General features: G+C 36.2%; 4 protein-coding genes and 6 non-coding genes across 11 annotated transcripts in view; 3 read left to right on the forward strand and 7 right to left on the reverse strand.

Annotated features, from left to right (window-relative positions):
• Positions 1-44: 44 nt before the first annotated feature.
• Positions 45-9,128, reverse strand: LOC107745211 (EF-hand domain-containing protein D1-like). Its single transcript, XM_016559068.1, has 3 exons — positions 8,750-9,128; positions 3,286-3,433; positions 45-140 (listed from the first exon to the last, which is right to left on the reverse strand). The coding sequence occupies exons 1-3, from the start codon at positions 9,043-9,045 to the stop codon at positions 45-47; spliced, it is 540 nt and encodes a 179-aa protein (XP_016414554.1). The 5' UTR covers positions 9,046-9,128.
• A 163-nt stretch (positions 9,129-9,291) lies between these two features.
• On the reverse strand, positions 9,292-9,363 carry trnag-ucc (transfer RNA glycine (anticodon UCC)). The gene has a single exon. It is a non-coding gene; the product is annotated as a tRNA-Gly (tRNA).
• Positions 9,342-10,020, reverse strand: LOC107745212 (EF-hand domain-containing protein D1-like). The gene is made up of 2 exons (XM_016559069.1): positions 9,674-10,020; positions 9,342-9,435 (listed from the first exon to the last, which is right to left on the reverse strand). Exons 1-2 carry the CDS (start codon positions 9,934-9,936, stop codon positions 9,342-9,344), a joined length of 357 nt encoding a protein of 118 aa, XP_016414555.1. The 5' UTR covers positions 9,937-10,020.
• Positions 10,021-10,182: 162 nt separating this feature from the next.
• On the reverse strand, positions 10,183-10,254 carry trnag-ucc (transfer RNA glycine (anticodon UCC)). The gene has a single exon. It is a non-coding gene; the product is annotated as a tRNA-Gly (tRNA).
• Positions 10,255-10,596: 342 nt separating this feature from the next.
• On the forward strand, positions 10,597-15,946 carry LOC107745183 (NACHT, LRR and PYD domains-containing protein 14-like). 2 transcript variants are annotated; one of them, XM_016559033.1, is made up of 9 exons: positions 10,597-10,675; positions 12,433-12,672; positions 12,993-13,244; positions 13,360-13,520; positions 13,914-14,527; positions 14,653-14,925; positions 15,035-15,118; positions 15,565-15,627; positions 15,817-15,946. In XM_016559033.1, the coding sequence occupies exons 5-9, from the start codon at positions 14,226-14,228 to the stop codon at positions 15,848-15,850; spliced, it is 756 nt and encodes a 251-aa protein (XP_016414519.1). In that variant the 5' UTR covers positions 10,597-10,675; positions 12,433-12,672; positions 12,993-13,244; positions 13,360-13,520; positions 13,914-14,225; the 3' UTR covers positions 15,851-15,946. The 2 variants fall into 2 exon arrangements, with proteins under 2 accessions (XP_016414519.1, XP_016414520.1); XM_016559034.1 differs by lacking the exon at positions 12,433-12,672 and having other exon boundaries at positions 10,656-10,675.
• Positions 15,947-16,146: 200 nt separating this feature from the next.
• trnap-agg (transfer RNA proline (anticodon AGG)) lies at positions 16,147-16,218 on the forward strand. Its single transcript has one exon. It is a non-coding gene; the product is annotated as a tRNA-Pro (tRNA).
• A 221-nt stretch (positions 16,219-16,439) lies between these two features.
• On the reverse strand, positions 16,440-16,511 carry trnaw-cca (transfer RNA tryptophan (anticodon CCA)). Its single transcript has one exon. It is a non-coding gene; the product is annotated as a tRNA-Trp (tRNA).
• Positions 16,512-16,842: 331 nt separating this feature from the next.
• On the forward strand, positions 16,843-16,914 carry trnap-ugg (transfer RNA proline (anticodon UGG)). The gene has a single exon. It is a non-coding gene; the product is annotated as a tRNA-Pro (tRNA).
• Positions 16,915-17,174: 260 nt separating this feature from the next.
• Positions 17,175-17,248, reverse strand: trnai-aau (transfer RNA isoleucine (anticodon AAU)). The gene has a single exon. It is a non-coding gene; the product is annotated as a tRNA-Ile (tRNA).
• Positions 17,249-19,085: 1,837 nt separating this feature from the next.
• The window catches only part of LOC107745214 (ephexin-1-like), a 27,482-nt gene continuing 18,822 nt past the window's right edge, over positions 19,086-27,745 (reverse strand). The window contains exons 7-14 of the mRNA XM_016559070.1: positions 27,415-27,544; positions 27,223-27,297; positions 24,757-24,780; positions 24,316-24,479; positions 23,413-23,571; positions 23,249-23,328; positions 21,036-21,140; positions 19,086-20,780 (exon numbers count right to left, since the gene is read on the reverse strand). Of these exons, the coding sequence (XP_016414556.1) occupies positions 20,563-20,780; positions 21,036-21,140; positions 23,249-23,328; positions 23,413-23,571; positions 24,316-24,479; positions 24,757-24,780; positions 27,223-27,297; positions 27,415-27,544 (955 nt within the window). The 3' untranslated portion in view covers positions 19,086-20,562. The remainder of the gene's footprint in view (positions 20,781-21,035; positions 21,141-23,248; positions 23,329-23,412; positions 23,572-24,315; positions 24,480-24,756; positions 24,781-27,222; positions 27,298-27,414; positions 27,545-27,745) is intronic.

Here is a 27,745-nt window from a genome sequence, read left to right on the forward strand (position 1 = left end):
GCTTGCAATAGCGTGATTATAAACACAGAGGCTGTAAAAGCAGACTAGAAGTGAGAAGATAAGTTTATCTGTGTGGCACACTGACGTTTAATGTCGTGATCAGCCTCTGTAGTCTCATTTAGACACTTGTTAGCAACCTCCTTTTTGAAGACAAGTGAAAGATTTTAAAAAAACAAAAAAAACAAAGGAGTATTACTAGAGGATTTTTATGTCGTAGAGTAAAATATCTTGAGCTTGTGTTAACCACAGACTTAAATTTAGGCATTTAACCAAAAACCCAATCAAAAAACCCACTGGCTTCAGAAACCAGAAGTCAACCAAATGCTTGTTTCTGGGTTTTGGCCTACAAAAAATATGTCATCCCTGCAGCACTTATTATTATTAAACACTCAATGGTTGCTATTCTGCCCGAATCAGTTTTCTAAAGCATTTTTGAAAAATCCCTTACCCCACCTTTAAGTGCCTACTGACAAACTTTTTTTTTTTCCACCAAAGTCATGAAATGGACTTTTGGATGAAGACATTGAATATTGAACTGAACATTAACAGTGATGTAAATAATAAAGTATATAGATAAATAGATTATTTACTAGATTATTTTTGGGTAAGAAAATCTCAATATTATCAGTGCAATGCAATCTATGCAATAAAACAAATAAAAAATTAGCACAATCCTATTGGTGGCAGAACACTGTATGATTTTTACTCTGTAGGTGATTATGCACATGTACTGTCAATCAGGAAAGACTGACTGCTTTCACTTTATTATTATATGTATAAAGCATGATTGTTAAACTCTGGAAGGTAAAATATCTTGAGCTTGTGTTAACCACAGACTTAAATTTAGGCATTTAACCAAAAACCCAATCAAAAAACCCACTGGCTTCAGAAACCAGAAGTCAACCAAATGCTTGTTTCTGGGTTTTGGCCTACAAAAAATATGTCATCCCTGCAGCACTTATTATTATTAAACACTCAATGGAAATAAAATGACCTTTTTTATATTTGGTTGAACTATACCTTTAAAGTGTTCATCAACACCCCTATTAAAGCTGGGGTAAGCGATTTCTGGTAGCCAATGTTGACATTTAAAATCACCAAAACATAAACACGCCCCTACCCCAAAAGGGTCTCACCCCTATTTTGATAGCTCCGGCCCACACATACATACGCAACCCAGGCAACGATTAGTTCTGTGAAACAAAGCAAAACCAATGTTACACCGTGTCTACACCGGACGCGAGTGGCGTGGTGCGACAAAATACTATAGAACTCATTACTTTACAATAAACTTTTTTGCTTCTAAAAAATATATAGTTGCTTAGATTAAAATAGAAGCACAATCTAGTCTATTAGAGTTTAAGTCCTACATTAGAAGTCTCCTGAAATTTCACTGGCGTCATCTCGTCTTCTCCTCAGCCGTCACCCACGAAACAAATTCCTCATGCATATTTCAGGATAGCTGTAAGCGGCTAATAACGCTAATGCTACTTGTTCAGTGTTCGGCTGTGGTTTTGATTACACATAGGTGTGAGGTTGGAGAAGCAGTGTGTGCATTTCTATGCAATTCTAAAAATAAACACAAAAGATTCTGATATCGGTTGCTGTGTCAGCATATATAAACCATCAATTCAGCTTTGTTTTGATTTCCCAAACTGAAAGATACAGCAGATCTTTCCTTTTAACAGCTACACAGTAAATACTAAAGAGTAGATTCTTTCAAATGTAATTTTGATTGTTAAAATTTAAGTGCAATTTTATGTAAGTTAATTTTAGATCATGTCCAAACAGAACTGATTTCATTGAGGGGAAGGGAGAGGTCAAAAGAGTGACCTTATATCGGGTTTCCCCCCTTTCTCTGACCTATGTGTGTGTGTGTGTGTGTGTGTGTGTGTGTAATCTTATCCATGTGGAATGTCTGTCCAATCTGAAGAATGAGAGAGACACCACAGACACACAACAGACTGACTGTACTGAACACACAGCTGCACTGTCACCTGTTTTTGTGTTGGGGGTCACATTTAAAAAACTGATAAGGTGTTTTTGTAGTAAAAACTTTAAAAAAAGTAAAAACTGATGTAATTTGTCAAAATATGGGCAAAATTTCAACATTCCATTGTAATTCAGTGTAACACATATTTATGTAAAAATGAACCATACTTATTCTGACCTGTACTTACTGAAATAAATAAAAGAAAAAGTGATCATACAAAACTTTATCATATTTTAAATGATTACATACTTCTTGATGACAAATTGGAAAAACCTAGTATTTTGAAAGATAGTGGCAAAGATTTGGAAATATTTAAAATTACAATGAATTAGTATTTTTGAGTGGGCTGAACTTTGATACTTTTTTTAATGTCATCTCATTCATTTTTGTTCTTTGTTTTGGTATATGAACTAATGTTACGTTGAATGATATTTAACTGGGTGTCTTTTGTAAATCATGGTAAAAATGTATAATAATCTTTTTTTTTTTTTTTTTGCTCAAAATTAAAATTAATAGAAATAAATTAGTGCTGTCAAACGATTAATCGCGATTAATCGCATCCAAAATAAAAGTTTTTGTTTACATAATACATGTGTGTGTACTGTGTATATTTATTATGAATATATAAATACATACATGCATGTATATTTTTAAGAAAAATATGTTACATTTATATATTAAATATACTTATTGATTATATAATTTATATGAATATAAATATATACATGTAAATACATGTAAATATTTTCAAAATATATGCTGTCTGTGTGTGTATTTATATATACATAATAAATATACACAGTACACACACATATATTATGTAAACAAAAACTTTTATTTTGGATGCGATTAATCGCGATTAATCGTTTGACAGCACTAAAATAAATCAAATAAAACAAAGCTTTTATTGTTTGTAGGCTTGAAAACCCATTTCGTCTTTGACCCATATACACACTTTAGAACTTAAATACTTATAGAATACTTAATTAATAATAATACTATATATTATTATTATTTTCATTTTAAATTTGTAGTATTGTATATTTGTCAGGTGAAAATCATCTAGTGTGACTAAATGCGATTGACATTTAAATGTGAAGCCACATCAGAGCTGTTATCTCTCACAAACGTGCTGTGATCGGATCATCTGAGCAGGTGAGTCTAAAGTGTTTGCATGGAGTGTAATCTCTCAAAAGATTGAATCACTAGATTAAATCAGTCATCAGGGGCGATGATAGACTTAACAAAGCTGTAACCGTGAAAAAGACACACGCATATATACACACACACACCTCTCTGTAACTGAGTTTGCCGTCATAATCTTCATCCACCTCCTTGATCATGTTCTTCAAGCCCAGATGTGTCTGTGGAGCTCCAAGTTTCTCCATCATCAGCTTCAGTTCCATCAGATCAATGAAGCCGTCTTTACCAGAGTCAAATCTACACACAAACACATGTAAAAAATGATTTAAAGGAATAGTTCACCTAAAAGTAAAGTATTGATAACACTCTCTTTGTACTCTTTTTCCATTACGATGACAATTAATTTCATCACAATCAGTAAATAAAAATGAGCATTATTAGTAAAACGATTTAAATATTTAAATTAAACTAAAATTGAATATTTACATTTGATCACGTGACACTGAAGACTAGAGTAATAATGCTGAAAATGTAGCTTTGCATCACAAGAATAAATTACAATTTACTAAATATTACAACAGAAAACTAAAATACCTTTTCACAATATTACTGTTTTCACTGTATTTTTGATCAAATAAATGCAGCCTTGGTGAGCATAAGAGACTTTTGCTCATTACAAAATCTGACCGACCCCACACTTTTGAATGCTATATGCTGTTTCAGACCATTTTATCAATGCAAATTGCATTCTAGCATATGTATTACATCAACCTACACTAGCGACACTCAGAAGTGAGTGTTGACATGAAGATTTATCCAGTCTCAGCAGAGGGAGGCCAGCAGAACAGCAGGTGGAGAGTGAAGACAGAAACAGCAGGAAAAAGAGATTCTAACAGAGGAGAGTATTTATAGAGTCTCATCCAGCTGTTGCCACACCAACCAGCAAGAACGCGTGTGTGTGTGTGTGTGTGTGTGTGCGAGAGAAAGAGAGAGAGAAGTGTTTGCCTTGAACATCGTGTGAAAGTGAAGAGGCTGAGATTGAAGGAGTGGGCACGTGTTTCTATTTTGGTTCGAGTGATGCTTTTAGAAAGAACTTGCTCATTGTGGCAGAAAAGTACAGGTGAACATCACCTCATCTCTACTTCTCTCCCTTGTGCGCGTGCGAGAGAAAGAGAGAGAGAGAAGTGTTTGCCTTGAACATCGTGTGAAAGTGAAGAGGCTGAGATTGAAGGAGTGGGCACGTGTTTCTATTTTGGTTCGAGTGATGCTTTTAGAAAGAACTTGCTCATTGTGGCAGAAAAGTACAGGTGAACATCACCTCATCTCTACTTCTCTCCCTCTCCATATAGGTCAAGAAAAGCATGAATGAGATCGCATTTATATTCACCTATACAGCAAAAGAGAGAAAGCCAGATTTTACTTCTGAAAAAAGTCACAATAATCTCACATGGTTGTTAGAAGTGATCTCATTATGAAATGTATAGCATTATCTGACTTGCTCACCAATGGATCCTCTGCGGTGAATGGGTGCCGTCAGAATGAGAGTCCAAACAGCTGATAAAAACATCACAATAATCCACAAGTAATCCACACCACTCCAGTCCAGCAATTAATGTCTTGTGAACTGAAAATCTGTGAATAAACTTAAAACCATTTGTTCAGGCTAAAATATGAGTGCACTTTCCATAATATTGCTTTCACCATTGAAAAAGTAATCTAGTCTGAATCAGGGGAGAAATATACACAGATCAAGCACTGTTTGCAAGTGAAAACAGTCTAGTTTTAAACAAATATGCTGGTGAATATTAAGGTGAGAGACAACAGGAAATTGGACTTTTATTAATTACTATGAATTATGGACTCATATTTTGGCCAGAAACGATGGTTGAGAGTAAAACACCCTAATGATGGATTAGTTTCTTACAAACACACAGCTTTTCACTTCATTTCAGACATTAATTGCTGGACTGGAGTGGTGTGAATTACTTGTGGATTATTGTGATGTTTTTATCAGCTGTTTGGAGTCTCATTCTGACGGCACCCATTCACCGCAGAGCATCTATTGGTGAACAAGTGATGTAATGCTAAATTTATCCAAATGGGATGAAAAAACTAACTCATCTACATCTTGGATGGCCTGAGGGTGAGTACATTCTCAGGAAATTTTCATTTTTGGACAAACAATTTCTCAAATGCATTAAATGTTACTAATTATCTAACCTGCGATACACATTGAATGTATTAAATCAAATCTATTATTTTGTATTTCAAAGAGAAACATCTGAGACAATGTGAATGTTTATCAGGGTGTTTCATATCTTTGCTCTGAATGGCCGTCTAATCTCATCTCCTTAGCTCATTGTTTCTGAAAGGTCATAAATAGCTCAACCTTCACTGTTAAAGTGCTGCATAAAAGCCAATTTATTAACCATTTCACGCAACATCCTCACTTTCTTTCTTTGTTCGATGCTGTTTTAACAGCCCCCACTAAGACATGCTCACACTTGCCTGCCCTGATTAAAAGACAACTGGGAATCTGCTGACCAGAACAGCAACTGCTTTCAGCAACTGGCAGCACACTCCTACACACACAGCCCTGAAATGTGCGTGGATGCATGAAAACACAAACTGCCCTGATGTAATTGCGGGTGCATCGCATGTGTTTGTGTGTGGACGCTCTTTTTGTCCTCTCTGGTTTCCTGCTGTGGTATTTATAGATGCCAAGGCTCGGGGCAGAGATTCAGCTATAGAGCCTGGCATTCAGAGCACTGCAGTCCAGTAACAGATCCCAGATCTGCTTAGAACCGCAGATATGCTGAGAACGGCTATTATGAACTATATGAAGCAGCATGAAACAGGTCAGGGTTAACAAGACTGACCTGGTATGTGAGTGTTTCATATCTTTGCTCTGAATGGCCGTCTAATCTCATCTCCTTAGCTCATTGTTTCTGAAAGGTCATAAATAGCTCAACCTTCACTGTTAAAGTGCTGCATAAAAGCCAATTTATTAACCATTTCACGCAACATCCTCACTTTCTTTCTTTGTTCGATGCTGTTTTAACAGCCCCCACTAAGACATGCTCACACTTGCCTGCCCTGATTAAAAGACAACTGGGAATCTGCTGACCAGAACAGCAACTGCTTTCAGCAACTGGCAACACACTCCTACACACACAGCCCTGAAATGTGCGTGGATGCATGAAAACACAAACTGCCCTGATGTAATTGCGGGTGCATCGCATGTGTTTGTGTGTGGACGCTCTTTTTGTCCTCTCTGGTTTCCTGCTGTGGTATTTATAGATGCCAAGGCTCGGGGCAGAGATTCAGCTATAGAGCCTGGCATTCAGAGCACTGCAGTCCAGTAACAGATCCCAGATCTGCTTAGAACCGCAGATATGCTGAGAACGGCTATTATGAACTATATGAAGCAGCATGAAACAGGTCAGGGTTAACAAGACTGACCTGGTATGTGAGAGAAAGTGAATGAGAGAGAGAGAAAGGGAGAATAACAAACAGAAAGAGGAGGATGAGGTTGGCATATTGGTCCTGCCCTCTGCATGCCAGACACATTCCAGGTCAACAGCCCTCCCTGTGCTAAAGAGGCTTGAATGGAGAAAATAAAGAAATATGCACACTTATACAAAGAAATAATTAGATATTCGATTATAAATACTGTAATACTGTGAAATATTATTTCAATTTAAAACAACTGTATTCTGTTTGAATATATTTTAAAATCTAATTTATTCCTGTGACGCAAAGCTGAATTTTCAGCATCATTACTCCAGTCTTCAATGTCACATGATCCTTCAGAAATCATTCTAATATTCTGATTTGATGCTCAAGAAACATTTTTTTATTATTGTTATCAAAGTTGGAAACAGTTGCGCAGCTTCATATTTTTGCAAAAACTGTGATATGTTTTTTTTTCATGATTTTTTGATGAATAGAAAGTTCAAAAGAAAAGCAAATAGAAATCTTTCCTAACATTCTAAATGTCCTTGCTAAATAAAAGCATTCATTTCTTTAAAAAAAAAAATCTATCTATCTCTTCAGGGTAGTGTGCTAATTCAGAAGTGTGTAGGTTTGTAAGTTGTGTTTATAAATGTGTTAACTCTGCTTTTGACCCATTTTCCTCTTATATATGACATCTTTTTCATCTCTGATGAAACTGGGTTGAACTGATCTGAAGTGGGCCAGAGTATGTACTTCTATGACTTAAACAGACACACCTTTCGGTCCTGACGTAACCTAGTCTTATGGGACATCCACACTTTCATATCCTATACAGTTTGGGTTATTTTCCTATAACACAGTATAATCAAATAGACTTGACTGAGCGTTACTGTTAATGAAGCAAAGTGCAAAACATTAGAACTATTTTATTTACAGTACAAGAAAACATCTACCTCATCGTAAAGTCTCTGTAAGGCATAAGTAACCTTGGGATCAGCTAAAAACAAATCTGTTAACATGCTTATGTGTGCATAACTCTGGAAAAATCATGACCTGGTAGCAGAGGATGACATGCAGAATCAAAGTCTCTGAGGTGAAACGGCATGAAACACTGGATTGTTTGCCATTTGTTATTATCTGGAGGGTTTTGATGCACTACAAGAGACCCGGTTCTGAATTTGATGGGATTAAATGAATAAAAAAATCCAATGATATGATAAAAATGAATGAAGGGATTTTATTTTTTCACAACTCTGCATGTAACCAAAGAGACTCCCTCTCATCATAGACTCCTCCAAGTCCCTGCATTTAAACACACGCACAAACAGACAAAGATGGCATTGTTGCTCATGGCGTGGGTTCCATGGGGACGCAGAGTTTGTGAGTGGACCCTTGTACTGAAATAATGAGGGAAAGCAGGACAATGGCTGTTCAGAGAGAGAGACCCCAGAGCAAAGCATTATTTTGGCACTGTACAAGGATGCTCAGAGAGAGCATTCATGTTAATTTAACATTAGCTTCAGAATCTATTGTTCATTTCTTGTTATTTTACACTCACTATATTTTTGGTAAATAATTCTCCATGTGCATAATTTTATTTATTTTTCAATGCTTTTACAATATAAATGCACCTGTCACTATAGTTATTTTTTTACCTCAATGTTACATTCATATTCATTTTTATTTTCCTCATAGTGTTAATTTTTTATTTTATGCACTGCATTGTTTTATATTTTTATACTATCCTAAAACTACCTGTTTACTCCATTCACACTGTTTTACTTACAATTAAATTTTAAACTCAATACACTTTTAATGGAAATAAAGCACAGTAAATAAAATTTAAAATTTAAATTAAAATGTAATACAATTATTAAGATAAAATAACTATCAAGAAAATAAAAGACAAAAGATCAAAAATAATAAACGAGGGATTTCATTTAAAAGAAGCATCATTCATTCTGATCCAAGAACACAATGATCCCAGAAATCTCTGACGCACACAAGCACACAAACTTCACTCTTAGTTGTAATGACCTAAAATAATGACCAAATACCAGTTAAATGCTTCATTAACTTGGATAAATCTTAATTTAGATAAATATATATGATAACGACAGTGGGTGGGTTTTAAATGGTGTTGATTAATGAACTGACCTCTTGAACATTTTCTCCATGTCTTTGATCTGTTTGCGCGAGAACTCTTTAAACTCGGTGTAGGGGTTGAAAACCTTCATCTGATTGGGTTTCGCTGTGCCGTCGTGGATGTCCAGCCTGCGGGCGAGTTTCTCCGTCAGTTCAGAGCTGGCGTCGCCGTTCACGGCAGTGCTGGGTCTCACCGGCGACGGCTGCTCTTCGTCCGCTCCTGTCTGCGCCGGTGAGCCGGGTTTGGGGTCACGCTGCTCGGCGTCCAGCCTGCGCTGCAGCTTCCGTGCGAGCTCCTCGGATGACATTGCGACTGTGATGCTCCTCTGCCTCGCACGATCAGCTGTTTCTGAACACTAGTCTCGATTTTGGGAGAGAGGCGGGGCTGCAGAGTCTCTCAAGCCAAGTGAGATTCGGAACGCTGAATAGATTATGTTAAAAGATATTTGTATAAGCGTTTATTAATAGAACACTGAAAGACTTGGATGTTTTGCATAATGAATTCGTTTAGCTATTAAGGATTCACTGGAGCGTTTTAAAATCAAATTATAATTTGCGTTGGCCGGGAATCGAACCCGGGTCAACTGCTTGGAAGGCAGCTATGCTAACCACTATACCACCAACGCGCTGTGATGCATGGCGTTTTAGTTTCAAGCAGTTCCCACCGCATGGTTTTGATGTTCTGCTTCAGATATGGACTGAAAACAATGGGATTTAGCAATCGTATTCATCACACTGAAAATTGAACTGTTATATAAAAATCAAATACATCGCAAATCAGCATCGACCTGGCGTGCCTATCTATAAAGGCTTGTATGTTACAATGCACCCTTCTAATGATCAATAAAAATAAACAGAAAGTGGCTCAGTTTAACTTCCCTTAACTTTTCCCATTCATTCTCTATGGTAGTGCTTAACACTACGGATGCAATATACTTGCGCGAGAACTCTTTAAACTCGGTGTAGGGGTTGAAAACCTTCATCTGATTGGGTTTCGCTGTGCCGTCGTGGATGTCCAGCCTGCGGGCGAGTTTCTCCGTCAGTTCAGAGCTGGCGTCGCCGTTCACGGCAGTGCTGGGTCTCACCGGCGACGGCTGCTCTTCGTCCGCTCCTGTCTGCGCCGGTGAGCCGGGTTTGGGGTCACGCTGCTCGGCGTCCAGCCTGCGCTGCAGCTTCCGTGCGAGCTCCTCGGATGACATTGCGACTGTGATGCTCCTCTGCCTCGCACGATCAGCTGTTTCTGAACACTAGTCTCGATTTTGGGAGAGAGGCGGGGCTGCAGAGTCTCTCAAGCCAAGTGAGATTCGGAACGCTGAATAGATTATGTTAAAAGATATTTGTATAAGCGTTTATTAATAGAACACTGAAAGACTTGGATGTTTTGCATAATGAATTCGTTTAGCTATTAAGGATTCACTGGAGCGTTTTAAAATCAAATTATAATTTGCGTTGGCCGGGAATCGAACCCGGGTCAACTGCTTGGAAGGCAGCTATGCTAACCACTATACCACCAACGCGCTGTGATGCATGGCGTTTTAGTTTCAAGCAGTTCCCACCGCATGGTTTTGATGTTCTGCTTCAGATATGGACTGAAAACAATGGGATTTAGCAATCGTATTCATCACACTGAAAATTGAACTGTTATATAAAAATCAAATACATCGCAAATCAGCATCGACCTGGCGTGCCTATCTATAAAGGCTTGTATGTTACAATGCACCCTTCTAATGATCAATAAAAATAAACAGAAAGTGGCTCAGTTTAATTTCCCTTAACTTTTCCCATTCATTCTCTATGGTAGTGCTTAACACTACGGATGCAATATACTTTTGGCCACACGTAGACTTCATGGCGCTGTTTCATCTTTTCCGTGAAGCCCAGTGTCATCTGTCAATCATTCTCAGTGGAGGAGGGGAGACCCGCTTTACGATCGGAGAGGTAGGCTATTTGTTTACCGAATTGTCAGATTTAAAAAAAAAACTTGTTTTGGACAACAAATATTTCCTGTCTAAACTACCTTAAGACAGATTTTACCTATGGTGACTGCTGTTTTTAAATAACGCAATTTAGGTGACAAACCGAGGAGGTAAGTTGAATGCTATACTTTAGCAATACTAACTTACTGTATTGTATATACATTATCATTTATATATTTATCATTTAAATTGCATGTGTATTATCATGTAATCGTATTGTTAATAGAAAGCTTTTGTAACATTATCACTACCGTTCAAAAGTTTGGGGTCAGTAAGATTTTTTTCTTTTTTGGGGGGAAAGTAATGAAAGAAATGAATACTTTTATTCAGCAAGGATGCATTAAAGTGATCAAACGTGACAGTATAGACATTTATAATGTTCCAAATGCTTTATATTTCAGATCAATGCTGTTCTTTTGAACTTTCTATTCATCAAATAATCCTGAATAAAAATGTACACAACTGTTTTCAACATTGATAAGAATAATGAGAAATGTTTGTTGAGCAGCAAATCAGCATATTAGAATGATTTCTGAAGGCTATCCCAATAGCCTCTTACACCCCACCACGAAACAGCATATCTCACGTTATGTGAAAAACCTGGCCAAGATAACGAACACAAGTTCATCCCTGAACACCAGTTCAGAGAAACTCCTGGAGACCCAGCAGCTGTGGCATCGCCTCACAGGAGGTAGTGAAACTGTAAGTGTTCCACTGGTCCCACAGTGAACCCACCCAGTAATAAGCCCCAGGAGTTCCTGCTAACTAAGGGTGAGATTGAACAAATGGTGAAAGAGATTGTGGAGAAGCAACAGCAACAGCAGCCTGTTACAAAGAGGACACGGAACTGTCTTGCTTGTGGCCAGCCAAAGTCACGTTACCTTGGTGATGGCTCCTCCATTCATTTTTTTTATCAGTCTGGGATCGTGAAGTACTTTTACTGCTCTAAAAAGGTATACCAGATGTATGCAGCGGAAGGCCTCACCAATCCGTCAAATGACTTTGCTGAAACACCTTTTTTTAAATGAGAGCTACAGGCTGCAAAGCAGTGTTCTGCAGAGGCAAGACGGGTAATGGAGGAGCGGAGAAAGAGAAAGGCCATGGAGCAGCATCCCACTGGTCGCCTCTGTAGGTTCTGCCACAAGCCATTCAAAGAAGGCCCAGAGAGTCCACACACACATACTGGGTTCCCTGGTGTGGCAGGGAAATATGTCTATTGTCCTGCCAGAGTGTTTTCCCTATATCGGACAGAGGGGATGACTCACGAGATGACTTGGGGAGAGTTCTGTCAGTCTTCCTTTTATGAGGCTGAAAGGAAGAGATGGGCAGCAGAAAAGGGAAAGTGACTGCCCTCATGTTTCCTGGTTTTGAATGTATGTATTGTAATTATTGTATCATAAAACTATAACTCTGTATCTTGTTTATTATGGATGTCTGTTACATGCTGAAACCACTGTGGTATGTTCCTGCCTTATTTGTCTTTCTGTTTTTTTTTTTTTTGTACTTTAGAATGCCATGTTGACGCCATGCAGGATTGTTAAATGTAAAAAAGTCTGCTTAACTTTTACTGTGTTATGCATCATTTTTTATGATGTGTTATATATGCATCATTTTTAATTTTTTATGATTCCTATTTACGATCATTCTGGAAGTATGTGAAGGCAGCATCAGTGAAAACAGGCAGAGACAATGGTAGTTTTAGCAACATTAGTCTTACAGAGAGCCAAGAAGCTATTTTGGAAAACAAAATATGACGCGTGATGCTTACTTTGTCTGTAGTCTGGACGTTTGCGCAGGAAACGTTGGTATCGATCCCTCTTTCAGAAGCAACCTTTGCACAACTCCAGCGCTGAACTGACCCTCGTTTGTGAGGCAGTCCGGCGTAAAATGATTAGCACAGACATATAGGACTTTTCAATATATTGCTTTTCCTGTCCAAAAAGACCATAAACTTTGCAGGTAACATCTGAAACAACAATTAATTTACATACACAAATCCTAAAAACTAATCCTGTGTGACTGATACACTTCAAATCAGGTGATTAGAGGATTACTTCAGTGTCTGCCCTACATCTCACAACTGAGCTCTGATAAATACTGCCGTCTATTTGACTATTGTAAATAAGACGTTAAGCTTTTTCCACCACATATTATAAACATGCGCTTTATACAGTAAATATTTTAACTTAAGACAAGACGAACAAAATGCTTGAATATTACCAGGGCAGGAAAATTGTATATTATTGCAAATATTTACTTTGTATATGATTGTCCTGTAGGAATGCAGAGCGGTTCATTCCATCTCTATGTAAAGTGTTTGGACCCAGAATGAAGGCAGATCAGGTGACTCCTCTGCTCCAGGCTTTGGACTTCACCATGACTCTGAATGGAAAATTACCCAGCAGCACCTGCAGATCTGTGGGGAGAGTTCTGGATCTTTCAGCCTCAAAACTAAACCTGACTCTAAAGCCACAAGCCATTTCTCTCAGAGGACTCAAACTGATCTTCAAACACATCAAACACCTGCAGAGGTCTGAGATACCTCAAGCTTTTCTATAAACTGTTTAAATCACTCCTGTGATAGAATGACACATCCTAAAATATGATGTGAATGTTTCTCACGATCTTTGATTTTGTTTTTGACAGTTTGGAAGACAGAATGTTAGTGAAGATGGTCAGAGCATCATTTAAGGGTCCATTTCCACTGACCACAGATGAGCTTTCACTGATCACAAAAGACTCAAAGCAAAATCTTGTCACTTACTAATGACAAAGTGCTCATTCGTATACACAGTCATTCCTTAAATGTGAGTTTGTTTGTTGAAACCATTGTGCACTTTAAAAACACGTTTCAAGCAAGAACTACAGTTTTCTGATATGTCAGGCACATTAAGCTAACATCATTGTGGTAGTTGTAGTTCTTATATAGTTAACTGAAACTTAACTGGAACTGAGGTCAAACTATGTTTTATATCGTAGACACAGGATTTACTTTTACTTGTTTACTTCTCCTTTTACCAATTTCCATGTCAAATTGGTTTTTTGGGTCAACCTACAAATTTACATCATGACTAAAGAGTTAAATTGCATCCATTGAAGTCATTAAAGTTGCTTGTAGTTTACTTGTCAGTTTGAGAATTTGTATTTATTGAGTGCCTTTGATTCAAGTGGATTTCATCGAGTGATCTTATTCTCCACAGGTTGAGCCCCAGCTTTATTCTGTCCATCATTATGGAGATTTATGAGACTCATTTTCCTCAGTATGTGTCCAGTCTGATGAGTTCAATAGGAAACGACATCAACCTGAATGGCCGAGTGTTGGACCCTGTTCACTGCGCTGCCCTGCACTTCACTCTACAGCACTGCAACACTGTCAAACTCAATCTGCTCTGGACCTCCATACCAGAGGAGGCGCAAGAGAGCTTTCTGCCTTTACTCAGCAGTCACACAACTCAGGTTTATACTGATATAACAGCACTGATATCATAATAAACATGACTGTTTAGTAATGCATGTGTGTGATTTTGCTGAAGCTGCTTCATTGCTGCAGTTCCTCTGATCTCCAGCAGGAGGCAGCAGATGCCCTTCTCTCGGCTCATCACCACAGACTGGACTTCTCCTGCTGCTCTGCTCTGGATTTAACAGACAAACAGGAAAACCAAGAACATTTGAAACTAACCAAAAAAGACTGTAGAATGATCTCATCTGTGCTTCAGAAAACTCAAACTATTGTGAAGTTGATCTTACAGGACTGTGAGCTCTCTGATGAGGCCCTGAAACAACTTTGGCCAGTCCTGCCTCAAGTCCAGCTGAGGTAAGACAGCTGACAGACCTCTTCCATTGCTAATATTACATAGTGCATTATTTATCTCCATATCAAATCGCTGTATATTATTCTCACATTCATGTTTGTTGTTTTGTTCTCCTTCCTCTCGTCAGCTGTAGTAAAGCTCTGCTGCTGCAGTTTCTGGCTTGTATTAGTAAAGATGGAGCAGAGAGAGGCTCTTTGAGGAGCGCTGAGGCTCTTTCACAGGCTTTGGGAGGAGAACTGGACCTCAGTCACACTCAGATGGACCAGAGAGCTTGTGAAGAGCTGGCACTGTTTCTGGAATATTCTGAAGGACTGACAGAACTGGATCTCAGTCACTGCAAACTCACTGATCACTGCATGGAGCCGCTGCTGCCACATCTGCACAAAACCCAGACTCTGGAGTGAGTTACACAGACACGTCAGGAATAGAGAAATATAAAACACAGTATTCAAACTTGTTTACTTCATGTTTATTTCTGTTTAATCTTTTCATCTCATTTCTTCTTGTAGCCTGAGTCACAATAATATCACAGATGAATCAGCAAAGAGCATCCACAGTGTCGTCTGCACTCACAGCAATATTCAGACTGTACGGTAAGTGTGTGTGATCAGTGTTTTACTGGTGTAGGTCTATTAACCCTCTATGAAATTAATGAATATGAAGTTTTAGTGACTAACTAAAAAGATAAATCATTTGTGTCTCATGTTTATAAAGTTATGTGGGTCTGTTGTGTTCAATCGAAGTCTCAAGTTTTGTATTCTATAATCTAGAATCATTTAATTACAATAATGCAAATAAATAAATAATACATAAATAAATTAAATGAAGTCTATGTTTTTGATATCTAAAATGCATGTTTAAAATTACATGTCATATATAAATGACAGTGGTTCATTGTAGAATACATGTTTAGCTTTACTTTACACTTTAATGATTGAACAACTTTGTTATTGCTGATCCTAATTTTTGAGGGATGTAGATTAACTTAACACATCAGTTGATTTGTACATCATTGTGTGGTCAATTTTGTGTTTTGCAGACTTTTCAGAAACAAAATCAGTGATAGAAAGCAGTTCATCAGAGACCAGCGATTTGAAATATGGTGAAGATCCTGGGCCGGAACCTGACTGATTTATCATTAAGATGATATTTTGTATTAGGCTTGATACATGATGAAACAAAATGAAATTATATCTTTAATGCAGCACCAGCCTGGTTAATTAGAACCAGATTTATTTAATTTAAATGTTTATTATATTACAAAGCAACAATAATGATTTTTATGTTGCAGTGTATTATGCAAGAATTATTTCTTGGGAATGTAATACTAGTATCTTCACTGGCTACCGTTCACCGCTCACATCAAGTTCAAGACATTAAAGTTTGCGTACAGTACAGCCACAAGCTGCTCACCCTCTTACAAACTGTTATTATGGATATGTTTTTTATTATTATTATTATTATTATGGTTGTTTTCATACAGCAAATGTACATTTACAACGCAAATAAACCTTGTTTATCTCTTTATATTCTTTACCTCTCGAAGCAGTGTGCATGTATACGTTTTTCATGTACCTAAATGTAAGATGACTATGTGGACAGAGCTATTTTTGTGTCGAGTGGCTCGTTGGTCTAGGGGGATGATTCTCGCTTAGGGTGCGAGAGGTCCCGGGTTCAAATCCCGGACGAGCCCTGTTTTTTTCTCCTTACCAAAATGGTGAATTAAAACAATAATGGTCTACAATTTCATTTATTTGATTGAAATGTGGATTGTAATTAAGGTAAAACTCCACCGACTTCTAACGCTATTAAATGAACGGCACTGCTGTCAATTGTGTGTAACGGACTGTACCCCAAAATGGTAATATGATTATATGGATAAAACACTTCGGAGCAAAAACACAACAAATCATGTGACCCCGACGTGATTTGAACACGCAACCTTCTGATCTGGAGTCAGACGCGCTACCGTTGCGCCACGAGGTCCCATAACAGCTATTGCACGGATAATGGACTTTTATATAAGAATAGCTCACGATAACTAAGAAATTAGAGATAATTTATGGAAATACAGGTAAGACCTTCAAATGTGAACCTGCGATCTAAACCGCAAATGTATGTGTTGAAGTTCGGCAAGCATTTGTACAAGAGACTAAGTTGCCATTATTTCCGAATAACTATTATTTCGTACATTATTATATTATATATATTCATAAATATAAACGCGAAAATAACCATCTATAAAACAAAGATTTTATAGGACAGTTTTCCTCAATGTTGAAATACTTCAGACATGCAGAAAGTGAGCAGCGTGTATGGCTCGTTGGTCTAGGGGTATGATTCTCGCTTTGGGTGCGAGAGGTCCCGGGTTCAAATCCCGGACGAGCCCTCCTTTTCTTATTTTTCAATTGAAAACGTGCTGACGATATGAGGCAAACCATGTAGCTCACCGCAACTGATCTCATTCGGAGATCAAACAAGGTAGAGCAGCATGCGCGTTGAACAGTGAAGGCTAATAAATATTTTCTAGTATTACAACAAGATAATATGCATCATATTATTTAAAATAACCAGAATATGCAAATCACTCAAAATATGAATTTTCTGGCAATTCACACTATTTGAAATACCACAGTCAAAGAAAATAAATGGCCAGTACGGGGATCGAACCCGCGACCTTGGCGTTATTAGCACCACGCTCTAACCAACTGAGCTAACCGGCCATGAGGTTATATGAGAACATATCGGTTGAAGAACTTGCGTCACAGAAATCACAGCAGCCAGTCTCTTCAAAATTAGGATATATCTGCCCATATAAATCTTTAATCATATTATCGTATAAATATAAACACTATGCAGGTTAATTGGTAACAAAAAGCTTTATTTTCTGCAAACTGATAAATACATCAGAAAATGTTAGTAACCCGACCATAAACGCTTTTCTTAATAGGAATCATCTTTAAACGGAGGAAAATGTGAGCTATAAATCGTCTAAAATGTGATATAGATTAATTAATTCGTTGATGGACTTTTGAGCCACTGATTGATTGAACAAAGTTCACAGCTGCACTTATATTCTCTTACCGCTAGATGTCAGTAGAGCATCTCAACTGAGCTACTATTTCTCAGTACAAAGCTTGACTATAAAGCTAATATGAAGGCATTTTTGTTTTAAAGGGGTCATATGATGCTGCTAAAAAGAACATTATTTTGTGTATTTGGTGTAATGAAATGTGTTTATGCGGTTTAAAGTAAAAAAAAACACATTATTTTCCACATACTGTACATTATTGTTTCTCCTCTATGCCCCGCCTTCTCAAATGAAGAACTATTTCTCAGTACAAAGCTTGACTATAAAGCTAATCGCATCATATGTTTGTTTTAATTTGACATCGGACTTTTGCAACTGACGTTTTTCAAATAAATAAATAAATTCAGTGAAATTGTAACTTTGTAACTGTAATTAAAACTTTAATCTGTAATTTACACAGAGTACAACAAAAGATCGTGCTTTTATTTTATCTCATAGCCTGGTGACAAATCATGCAAATACCTGGTTTTAGGTAAACTTTATTTCCATCTAACAATATTCAAAATTCCTTATCATAGGCTACAGTGAAAAGAAGTTATTGCAATGCCACCCAGCATGTTTTTACTAGCTGTGACACTTGCTTAGTGTCTCTGTGAGAAATCAGTCATATCTTTCCATCTAAAATAGTTTTGTATATAAGCTTATCTGCTTATCTGGATTTACCAAAGTGGATTTTACTCACGTGACCTGCAAAGCTGACTAAATATGTATATTTAGCTTTAGTATATATCACTTTCATTTTCATCTGCAAAGGGAGCATCGTTTAAACAAAAAAAAAAACCCAGGGAACTTTTATTTTAGTTCTATAAAATATCAGTTTCTATATAGTTTATTCAAGAAGTGTATGGGATTCCAGGGGTTTCCAATACACTGTCAGTGAAATGCTGGTGTATATGGTCAACTGGTCTCAGTCACATGCTCACGTTTCAAGACCACGCATCCTGAACGCTCCTCTGATGATATTTGAACTCTGATCATGTTTTTGAGAGTACAAGATGTCTGTGAAGAGCTGGAAAAGAGGAAGTGGCCTGGTGTTGTTGGTTCTGCAGCTGCAAAGCCTGAGCTTCAGGAAACAGCTTGCTGGGTGAAACTACCAACTTACCAAGACAATCAGTTTGTCATGTGCTGTTAAATTTAATATCATGTTCGTGGTCACAATTAATTGGTGCACAATGAATAAAAAATAAAAAAACTTCAATCATTTGCTAGAGAATTCGGACTTGCTCAATCCACTTATAGGCTACTAACTTAACTACAATAAAGTTTTTGAAGTGACTTACTTTTTTGCCATTACAAAGTGCCTTTCCTCATCAGTCAGAGGCACTTTTCATCATTCAAAGAATTCCTGATGGATAAAATCAAGTTTTACCCTACATTTTTTTCCTCATTGAATATCAGTACGTCACATTAGAGACAGGAGGTCAAAAAAAGGAAGGTCAAAACTTAAAGTGGGCAGAAATGAACATTTCTTACAGAAAGCGGGGGGTTTGTCATTTATTAGATGAGGTGAGACGGAGACGACAAGATCTCAACATTCAAGATTTATTTTCATTAACAATAAATTATCTTTTTACAAAATGAAATAGGACAATTATTTGGCAACGACTCTTTACCACGTTTGAACATGAGAGGTCTTCATATGAACATGCACACAACGATACAAACACCAACTCCAGCCGAGCAGCAAGACTCATCTCTCATGGAAGTTACATTCTCTTGGAAAAGATTGTTAAACCGTGTCCAAACCAGATTCAACTAATAAAATGACAAAAGCATCTATTCTTTGTAAATGGATGTTTTTGACCTAAAAACCTATGAAAAAAAATTATCCACAAAAAAAAAAAATCTCCTGTGGTTCACAAAAGAAAATATTGTAGGTTTGGAACAACATGAGGGAAAAATTTTTTTTAAATTTTGGGGTGAATCTCCCTTAAAGTCAGTTCACATCAGCCATCTTGTTAGAAGCTATTTCTTAGTAATGCAATTGCATCTTATATTTGCTATATTTATATATTTTACGTGTACTTATGGACCCAAATCTATAAAAAAAAATATATATATATATAAATTGTTTGTGCATCCAAACAAACAGGTGATTCAAAAATGTGATTAGTTAATATTAAACTTCATTACGGCTCATCATTGAGCATTTTCGCTTTTAGTATGGACAAATGGCTTGTTGTTGGAAAGTTACCATGTATCTGGTTAGGACACAGTTGTTAGACTGGTTTAACAACATTACTCTCTTGTGTGTAGTGTGTTTGTGTAGGAAAACATTGTTTAATGTGTATGTGATTGTTCATACACTTTCATGCAGCACGTGCAAAAAAACGCCGCAGTGTTCTTCATCTGCATTTTTTACCTCCATGTTCCCCAAAAAATCGCATTCTAAATGCCATATATGTGCATTTGATTAACTTTGTTCATTTTCTCTCTTATTTTCATTTTGTTCTTCATGTGGATGGGAGGAGGACGAGCTCCATACGGTACAGTACATCCTCTTTGTCCTCAGAGGTTAGTTTAAAAACACAAACCTGTAATGTCAGTAAGGTGTGACCATGCACATTAATACATTCCTTTTCCAGAGAAGCATTACGACTTTACAAAAGTCCTGATGAAGCGTTTATTTTCCTTCACCTCATATGCGTCAGAAAAGTGGTCCCCGTGTGTGATTGCAAAAGTTGAAATCCTTCATGCTAACAGCGTGTTAGGACTGTATGGAAGCATCGATTAAAAAACACAAGTGCTTATAGTGCAAGAGCTCTTCCACGACCCTGTCGAGTCCTCAGTGTGACGCCGGACACGTATTCAATAAAACACTGGACACAGAATGACTATCGGTCCGCTGCGACATCTAGGGGGCGCCGCTTCCGGGTTACCGGGTCAGGAATTAGGAGAACGTAGGATGATTGTGGTGGTTATGCGATGTCATTTCTTGTTCTTTATCTACAGGTCGGTCCAGGTGGGAGTGTATTGGGGGCTTTTGGCTGGGCGGCGCCCCCTGGAGGCAGCTCTGAACCCCTGCGCTCCTTCCTGAGCCTGCTGGATCCGCTGACACTCTTTAAGGTTCTGAGCCCGAACTTCTGCGCTCTTGATCCTCTCCACCACGCGGATGGGGAACCAGCCTCGCTCGCCGTCATGCAACCTTTCACCCAACATCCAGCCTGAGGGCGAGAGACGGATATGCCAAAAACAGGAAGGACGTGTCACAAAAATAGTAAAACAGAACAGATGAAAGGAAGCAACATAGCGAGAGAGACACGTTTATACAAATGACAGCAGATGATGCAGAAATGAAAGACAAAGACCGGGTCTAGCCAAAAACAGCAAAGTCTGATGAAGTTGCATGGCTTATTGCAAGTCTTTCATTTAAGGCAAACACTGACTGATTTTTTGTCGATGCGTTCGTGATCTCTTACCATCATCGGTACACTCCAGAATGTGCAGTACATCAGCCATTTCTACAGAGAGCTCATCAGGTTCCTGAGAGGAGTACGACTGGATACACTGAACCTGTGCAGAATCTGACATGCACCAGAAAAACAATAAATCATACTGCACACAGATACAAAGAAACTCACTAATTCAAGTCAAGAAAGTAAAATGAAATTAAATGAAATTAAATTTATTACATTATTTATTTAATAAATTAATGTAATCAAAACAAAATTATATTATTAGAAAATGTAAATAAATATTACAAATTGTATTATATTAATTTTAATAGTATTTGCAATATTTCTTTTTTTTATATGTAACATTTATTTTAATTTTTCAATATTATAATATTTAATTATTTTTACTTACAATATTAAAATAATCTAATATATAACAAATAAACATATTATATATTAATTATTATTACATTATTTTATAAAACATATTTTAAAAATACATAAAATATATTTATTTTCTAATGTTAGAAAATGAAATAAAATAAATATATATTATTTTATTATATTATAAAGTAAAATAAATATTTTTCATTACATTACTTGTCATAGTTTAAATACAAATTTATATATATATATATATAATAATTACTATTCGATTCTTTTATATTGTTATAAATAAAATAAGCATTATATGCTATATTACTTACTGTATAATATTAGAAAAAAATATATTAATATTATTTATTATATATATATTTTTTTAAATAAAATGTAATAATAAAATAGCCTTTCATGTCACTTATTTTATATTAATAAACCAAATGCCATTGATTCTCATATGTATCATAATTGAATGAGATACATCAAGTTTGAGTCAACAAATGCAAATAAGAGCTAGAAACTATTTTTAGCGCACAATGACTTAAATTTTAGTCTGTTAATCACATATAGCTATTACCGTATTTTCCGCAAATATGTTGCATCTGAATAGTTCAACTGGGGCAAGATTTGCATTGTTATGCATTGCTGAGAGAAAAAATGCATTGGTGTATGAGTCACATTTTATTATTACATTCTGAAATAATGCAAAATACTGGTAAATAAAACAAAACACTTACATTAGAAACACTACACTGAAAAAAAAATTGGTGTAGGATTTAATTAGAAATAATTTTCACTCAATCGCTACTAAATTTCACAATTACAAAGAAACAGCAAATAACATTGAATTACTAAAGAAAAAGCATTTTATTGTAAGGCATACTCCAATCTTTGTTTTTTGTTTTTATACACCTTGGAAATTTATTTATTTTATTTACAGTGTATTAACATATTTTATGGCTTTTACAGTCACCAGTCCCTGTTTAATCTCATGTTTGGAAAAGAGCAGCTTTAACAGTCTGCTAAACATCGCCTTCTGTGTTCAATAGAAGAAAGTAAGTCACACGGTTTGGAGTGACATAAATAAATGATATTTTTGGGTGAACTGTTCCTTTAAGTACAGTAGAAGAGTGCGTTCGGGGTTATGGCACAACATCTTTAGTCTTTCAGTACCTTCGACTTGAATTCAAGTGTTTTCTCGATGCTGATCAGCTCTTCAGTGCGACTCATCTTCCTCACTCCTTCATTGCACTCCTTCACAATCTGAGAGACACAAACACACACCCACATCTGCATTAATATCCTGACATGTGGGGATTTCCCATTCACTTCTATTTTAATAAGCATTACTTGTCATAGTTTAAATACAAATTTATATATATATATATATAATAATTACTATTCGATTCTTTTATATTGTTATAAATAAAATAAGCATTATATGCTATATTACTTACTGTATAATATTAGAAAAAAATATATTAATATTATTTATTATATATATATTTTTTTAAATAAAATGTAATAATAAAATAGCCTTTCATGTCACTTATTTATTGGGACAGGAAGAAATAGGACAGTAAAAGATGATAAATAAAGAAGGAACGGGACTGAGAAATGGGATTTTGAATCAATTACAGAGCTAACTAGTATGATGACAGAAATGGAAACTGTGTCATTATGACAAATAGAGATGGGATTTATCTTGTCTGATTCAGACACCAGACGTACCCCATTTTTACATTTAGCAGCTTGAGCTTTTATCCAAACCAATGTGCATTCAAGAGTTTATTTCAAATCAAACGCATGGCATAGAGCCATGCTACATAGGGTGTGCATGCATGCATGTGATGTACCTGGTTGGTGAGTGCTGGTCGAGAGGAATCTCGTACGGCGGTTTGGAGTCAAAGTGTATATCCAGCGCAGTTTATCGCTTCTGTAAACATTCATAGAGCCATTAGTGCACAAAGCAAACATGTACTGTAATCTCTGTGATAATGGCTTAGGACTGCGTTCTCACATGCTTTCGGTCTTGAGCATGTAGCTGACTTCTCTGTCCTCCTGGTTCTCCAGCAGTTTCAGCACAAACGCACAGGCCAGCATTTGACCCTGATCCTCCAGGTCTTCAGTCCTCAGCATGGAGCGACTGCAGGAGTCCAGAACCTGGTACTTCTCTCCACTGAAACACACATATAAAGTACATATACAATAAAACATTTTTTAGCAAAAACAATCATAATACAATGGAGAGTGAGACTAGTGAGTAAATATCAGTCAAGTACATTATTCAGACAACATTTAGCCATTTTGACCTATTTCAGCATTCATCTTTCGACAATCAATATCAACAAATCATTAATGGACAATACAATATTTCTTTTTTTTATTTACGAGTAATTTTTTTTTTTGTCCTATTCACACTAAGAACAATAACTAGATTAATGTCCACACTAACGGACAATCTCACTGTTTTGTGTGGATTCTAAAATTAAATACACTAACTCATAACAAATTAAAACAAAATTAAATATTTTTATTATAATTTCTAACAATTAATTAAAATATTATAGTATTTTTAAATGTACTTAAAATGACATTTAATATGGTATTATTTACTGTAGTTTTTATTTTACAATATTATAAATAAAATGTATTTTATTTATTATTATAATTATTTCATTTATAATAGTTAGAGTTATATTTATTATTAAACTGAATTTCATCATAATGATATAAATAAATATTTTTCATATTATTTATTTTTACATTACTTAGTATATAATATTACAAATTAAAAATATTATATAATATACTATTATATCATTTATTTTATAATATGATTGTCCACACCAACAGACGACATCATTGCGTTTATTATAAGCGACCGATGACATCGTGAAGTGCAGCTGATGATGTCACAGACCTGGAGCTGCGTTTGGTGATGAGCAGCAGATTATTGAACAGGAACAGGTAGATGGGGTGGTAGAGCTTGCGGCTGCGCATGGTCCTGGTGCTCTTGGGCCCGGACATCTGCTGCACCTCACCCTTCTTCAGGAGCCAGCGAGAGTGAGAAATCACCGGCACTGACTGCAAACAAGAGAACACAACTGCACTTTATGCACTTTACAAAGATCAGGGTTGTAAGAGTTTCATTCTGATACCCAAGTAAAGACTTCTTGAAAAGGATAGTTCACACAAAAATGTACTCATATTATAAGCCTCAAAAAAGGAGATATTTAACAGAATGTTCACACTGCTCATTTTTATAGAATGAAAATGCATGGCAATGAATTCAAGATGTGTTTTTTTTATATTATATATATATATATATATATATATATATATATATATAAATAAAAAAAACTCCTTCATTGCACTCCTTCACAATCTGAGAGACACAAACACACACCCACATCTGCATTAATATCCTGACATGTGGGGATTTCCCATTCACTTCTATTTTAATAAGAGCTAATTATAAGCACTCTACACTAACCCACATATACACCCTAACCTTGAAATACAACTTTAGGCATTTTTAGATACAAATTAGACAATTATTAAAGCAGCATATATTGTATATAATGAGCGAGCACATCATGAATTCATCTTCCAAACCGCGTTTTTGTCTTATTCCGAATCACTACGGTACACTTATAATAAGTACTTATATTTGGACTATTGTAGCCTGGTCGGGTCGTCACCGCTGCGGAGTAACACAGACCTGCGTGAATCGCCATAGACATAAACTTAGAGAAGTAGCTCCGGTTGGAATATTCTTCCGCGGGATGTGTGCAGTTCTGTTTATTAACCGCTAGAGCGACAAAAGTTACATAGTGCTGCTTTAAAAACATGCCACACACATAAAGATGGTAAATGGTTCAAATGTCAAAGTGTTTGGATGCCTCATTTAGTATTAAATGGCATTTTGAAAATATAGTCTTTTTGCAGTCCTTGGTACACAAAAGATAAAAAGGCTGCTATTAAAGGATGAGGCGGTTAAAAACTGAAATTGATCAAAAAGCAAATCCACAACTCACAAATAAGAGCTGCAAAAGCCGTTGATTTCAAAAAAGCTTTTTACATAGTTGATTTTAAAGCAGCACTGTGTAACTTTTTCTGTGTTCAAAATTTGCTAAATGTATATAATGAGCGAGTACATCATGAATTCATCTTCCAAACCGCGTTTTTGTCTTATTCCGAATCACTCCGGTACACTTATAATAAGTACTTATATTTGGACTATTGTAGCCTGGTCGGGTCGTCACCGCTGCGGAGTAACACAGACCTGCGTGAATCGCCATAGACATAAACTTAGAGAAGTAGCTCCGGTTGGAATGTTCTTCCGCGGGATGTGTGCAGTTCTGTTTATTAACCGCTAGAGCGCCAAAAGTTACATAGTGCTGCTTTAAACCCATTTTTAAACTGATTTCCTTGTAGGAACGTCTCCAGTTCATCAGGTTTTACTATTCCCTCAGAAATGTTGTCATCACAATTAGAAAAACATACTCCCACACACAAGAACAAGGACTAAATTATACTTTGTGAGTTTCACTTCAACTTGGAGTTCAAGTAGCCTATCGGCTGTTTGTTTACCAGACGTTTAACAAATCTTTATAAATGAGCAAACTGCAGATGACCTCTGGGACATAAACTTTGCCTTGTGGTCTTCAGAGTCAGTGTTTACTGAGACCCACTGTAGTGTCTTGATTGTGTTAATAATCAGAATCATACATTTGAGCACTAAAAACATTTTGCATCTTCAGCGAATTCATAAAATAGAAAGTGTTGTGAAGTCACATACAAAACAACCACACCAAAAACATTTAAAGGCAATCAGTTATCTGTGCACATGATGTATTTCTATTTATTGTATGCTATTTAATGCACTAGTGTTAAACGATGCACTTTTTGTTGTTAAATATTTTCCAAAAGCATATAGTGGTAAATTAATATAGTGGTGATGTATTTCCTGTCAACAACCACAACAAACCACCACACGGATACATTTAGGTAAAGTGACTGTTGCCAAAACAACAAATAATTTGCAAAGAAACACACTAATTCAACTCATGACAGATTTAATTTAATTAATATTACATGACTTTATGATATAATTAATAATTATAAATACATATAAATACAAATATATATCATTTAATATTATGATAAATAAATAATATTTCTAAATAAATATCATATATTTATAAATATTAAAAATTATAAATAAAATAAACATTCTACATTATCTTCTTATTACAGTACTTATTTTACAATATAAATAACAAATATTATATATAATATTATTAGAAAAAAATATTATAAATGTAATGGTAGCAGCTTTAATAGAAGGTAGTCAGATACGTTTATATTTTACATTTCGAACCTAGACATAATTGATGCAGTTTTTGTTGTTGAATATTCTGCAAAAGCATATGGTGGTGAATTAATGTCGCGATGATGTATTTCCTTTAAACAACCACAACAAATCTCAACATGGCATTATGATTGTTGCCATAACAGCAAATAATTTGAGTCTGAGGACTTGAATAGCAGTTGAATCACAATTACGTTAATTCCAACATGACGTGAATGCTGCAATATTCGCTTTAAAATGTTTAAAGAAAATAATTAAGAACAAAAGCAGCATTCCACCTCACAGCTGTTAAAGTCAGCGAAAAGAGGTGTGGCGCGGTAACCTTGGTAACAGCAACAACAGTGTAAGACGTGCTTGACAGGTGAAAGTCCAGAGACAATGATACTTACTAATAACAAGACTCATTACCACACCCTGTAATCAAAACACACACACACACACACACACACTTACCCTTTCCAACTCTTGATGAGCTAATATTGCAGTCTTTTCGCTCTCTGAATTTTCCTCCACCTTCTTCAGAATATTCTGGAACAAAAAAGAAGCAGTTTTGCTAAAGACAGATTTAACTAATTCGAAGACATTTGATTGGTTTACTCATTCCCTACACAAGTTACTCAAGACTTCTAATTGGCTGACGCTTACCTGAACAAGTAGTTTGAGTCGTGTGATTCGCTGGAAAGGGAGGATGAGGAAGGAGGTAAACGAGAGGCCCTTCACTTTCGGCTGATTCTCCAAAATGGATATATTCTCTCGGAAAATAGCATTTTCTTGTCTGAAAAACACATACAGACATTTATGTACAAGTGTGTTAAAGGGGTCATATGATGCGATTTCAAGTTTTCCTTTCTCTTTGGAGTGTTACAAGTTGATTGTGCATAGATAAGATCACTGAAGTTGCAAAGACTAAAGTCTCAAAACCAAAGAGATATTCTTTATCAAAGTTAAGACTCTGCCACGCCCCCCTAAAACGGCT

Source organism: Sinocyclocheilus rhinocerous, unplaced genomic scaffold (genome assembly GCF_001515625.1).
Source record: "Sinocyclocheilus rhinocerous isolate Xijiao unplaced genomic scaffold, SAMN03320098_v1.1 scaffold257, whole genome shotgun sequence".
In the NCBI taxonomy this organism is placed as follows: Eukaryota; Metazoa; Chordata; class Actinopteri; order Cypriniformes; family Cyprinidae; genus Sinocyclocheilus; species Sinocyclocheilus rhinocerous.

Bases quoted from the DNA above. Each gene is read 5' to 3' on its own strand.
- LOC107745183 (XM_016559033.1), top strand. From the start codon at position 14,226: ATGTGTGTGATTTTGCTGAAGCTGCTTCATTGCTGCAGTTCCTCTGAT. The intron at 14,528-14,652 runs GTAAGACAGCTG...TCCTCTCGTCAG, and splicing joins CTGCCTCAAGTCCAGCTGAG to CTGTAGTAAAGCTCTGCTGC. The intron at 15,628-15,816 runs GTGAAGATCCTG...TTTATGTTGCAG, and splicing joins GACCAGCGATTTGAAATATG to TGTATTATGCAAGAATTATT.
- LOC107745211 (XM_016559068.1), bottom strand. From the start codon at position 9,045: ATGTCATCCGAGGAGCTCGCACGGAAGCTGCAGCGCAGGCTGGACGCC. The intron at 3,434-8,749 runs GTCAGTTCATTA...GTTTGTGTGTAG, and splicing joins ATGGAGAAAATGTTCAAGAG to ATTTGACTCTGGTAAAGACG. The intron at 141-3,285 runs GTGTGTGTGTGT...GTCTTCAAAAAG, and splicing joins GCAAACTCAGTTACAGAGAG to GAGGTTGCTAACAAGTGTCT.
- LOC107745212 (XM_016559069.1), bottom strand. From the start codon at position 9,936: ATGTCATCCGAGGAGCTCGCACGGAAGCTGCAGCGCAGGCTGGACGCC. The intron at 9,436-9,673 runs GTATATTGCATC...CATTGTTTTCAG, and splicing joins TTTAAAGAGTTCTCGCGCAA to TCCATATCTGAAGCAGAACA.